This window comes from Sinocyclocheilus grahami, unplaced genomic scaffold (assembly GCF_001515645.1).
Source record: "Sinocyclocheilus grahami isolate Dianchi unplaced genomic scaffold, SAMN03320097.WGS_v1.1 scaffold1782.1, whole genome shotgun sequence".
NCBI lineage: Eukaryota > Metazoa > Chordata > Actinopteri > Cypriniformes > Cyprinidae > Sinocyclocheilus > Sinocyclocheilus grahami.
The window spans coordinates 201,477-203,430 of record NW_015506961.1 but is presented as its reverse complement, the minus strand read 5'-3'; the positions used below and the strand labels follow the sequence as shown (position 1 = coordinate 203,430).

Here is a 1,954-nt window from a genome sequence, read left to right as displayed (position 1 = left end):
TGTTTTTTCTTCAGAATTGTGAGAGAACTACAACCTCCATTAAAAATAAAAAAGTCTCAGTTTATCCAGAATCGTGCCGCTCTATTTTGCACACAAACAGCTCTTAATCGAGTCTTTATGTAGCCTGATGATTTTTGTTCACAGTATTCAGCAGCAGTGTTGGGCGTAACTAATTACTAAAAAGATTTCTATTTCAAATAAATGCTGTTCTTTTTAACTTTCTGTTCATCTGTGAATCCTGAAAAATAAAATGCATCACAGTTTCCACAGAAATATTGTGCAGCACGACTGTGTTCAACATTGATAATAATCAGAAATGTTTCTCGAGCAGCAGATCAGCATATTATACTGATTTCTGAAGATCATGTGACACTGAAGACTGGAGTAATGATGCTGGAAATTGTAAATAATCTTCCTGACTTGGAGGACTCTCAATTGCTCAGCAAATCCAATAGCTCAGAAAAACTTAATGTTGAAACAAAAACTATAAGCTCTTTTTTTTCTAGCACTTTAGATATAGTTGCTCCTTTACGCTTAAACAAGATTAAGGAAAACAGTCCGACACTGTGTTATAATGAGCACACTAACACCTTGGAGTGCAGCTGGAAGAAAACAAAACTAGAGGTATTTGGTATTGCATGGAGGGAAAGTACTTCCACTTATAGAAAAGCTCTAAACACTGCTAGACACGCTTACCTTTCGTCTCTTTAGAAGAAAACAAACACAACCCCAGGCATTTATTCAATACAATGGCTAAATGCACATAGAAAACAGATTTGTAATACTATTTCACTGCTTTTACTGAATTTTTGATCAAATAAATGTAGCCTCGAGCAGAAGAGACTTCTTTCAGAAACACTGAAAAATCTTACCAACCCCAAAATTCTGACCTTAACAACTGATGAAGAGCAAAACTTCAGCTACAAAACATGTTCAGAGATGAAAACAATGATCAAATGACGATTATTTACATGACACAACCTTCACGTCGGCCTGCAACAACTAATGCATTCAACAAATCATAACTGATAATGAAATGTGTCTGAATGGAGAAACACCACCACGATGAACATCAAACATTCTTCTGCTGCACACAATGTCTAAAATTTCACACAAAGTTCAATAAAGTCAGAAAGAATCATATTAATATTATAACTAACTGTGAGTATTTGTGATGGACTGACCAGCGGCTCCTGCTGATCTGTGGTCCATCTCAACCACCTGCGGCTGGACGCCATGGTAACCGTCGCCGGCACCCATCAGCTGGTCTCCATGGAGACATGCCATGTGCTGCTCATCGAGGGTGTGTGTGGCGCCCCGACCCCGCGAGCGCTCGAACTCCTCGTGATACTTCGCCTGAGAGAGAGAGAGAGAGAGAACGTCACACACAAACACACACACACACACACACACACACACACACACACACACACTCACACCACACACACTCTCATACTGCAGGTGTGTGTTACAGTGCGGTTTGGTCTCTGATAAGCCCATGAGTGTTTATGAGCACACGCGTGTTATCGTTCGTCACCCGTGTGGCTTGTCAGTCACATGTTAATGCGGTGATGTCACACACAGGCGTCGCCGTGGTCCTGCTACACGAGATTTCAGCTCATGTCTCATTTCAAGCGTATCCAACTCTGAGCAGGAGTGACCTTTGACCTCCTGCAGACCACGCTGGTACTGCACCTGAAACACACACACACACACAAGCTTCTTTTAGATAATTTACGTCATTTTGAATTTTAGGCACCCTAGAGGACCATGGTGAGTGAGTGAGTGTGTGAGTGAGAGAGTGAGTGTGTATGTGTGAATGTGTGAGAGTGTGAGTGAAAGTGTGTGTGTGTGAGTGTGTGTGCGTGCGTGTGTGCGAGCAAGTGTGTGTGTGGATCTGGCCGTGTGTGTGTGTGTGTGTGTGTATGGGTCTGGCTGTGTGTGTGTGTGGCTC

The 1,954-nt window shown here is 42.2% G+C and overlaps 1 protein-coding gene across 1 annotated transcript in view; it reads right to left on the bottom strand.

Moving 5' to 3' along the window:
- Nucleotides 1-1,155: 1,155 nt before the first annotated feature.
- Nucleotides 1,156-1,954, bottom strand: part of LOC107572611 (LIM zinc-binding domain-containing Nebulette-like) — a 25,982-nt gene continuing 25,183 nt past the window's right edge. Inside the window, exon 5 of the mRNA XM_016259030.1 lies at nt 1,156-1,356. Coding sequence (XP_016114516.1) covers nt 1,156-1,356 — 201 coding nt within the window. The remainder of the gene's footprint in view (nt 1,357-1,954) is intronic.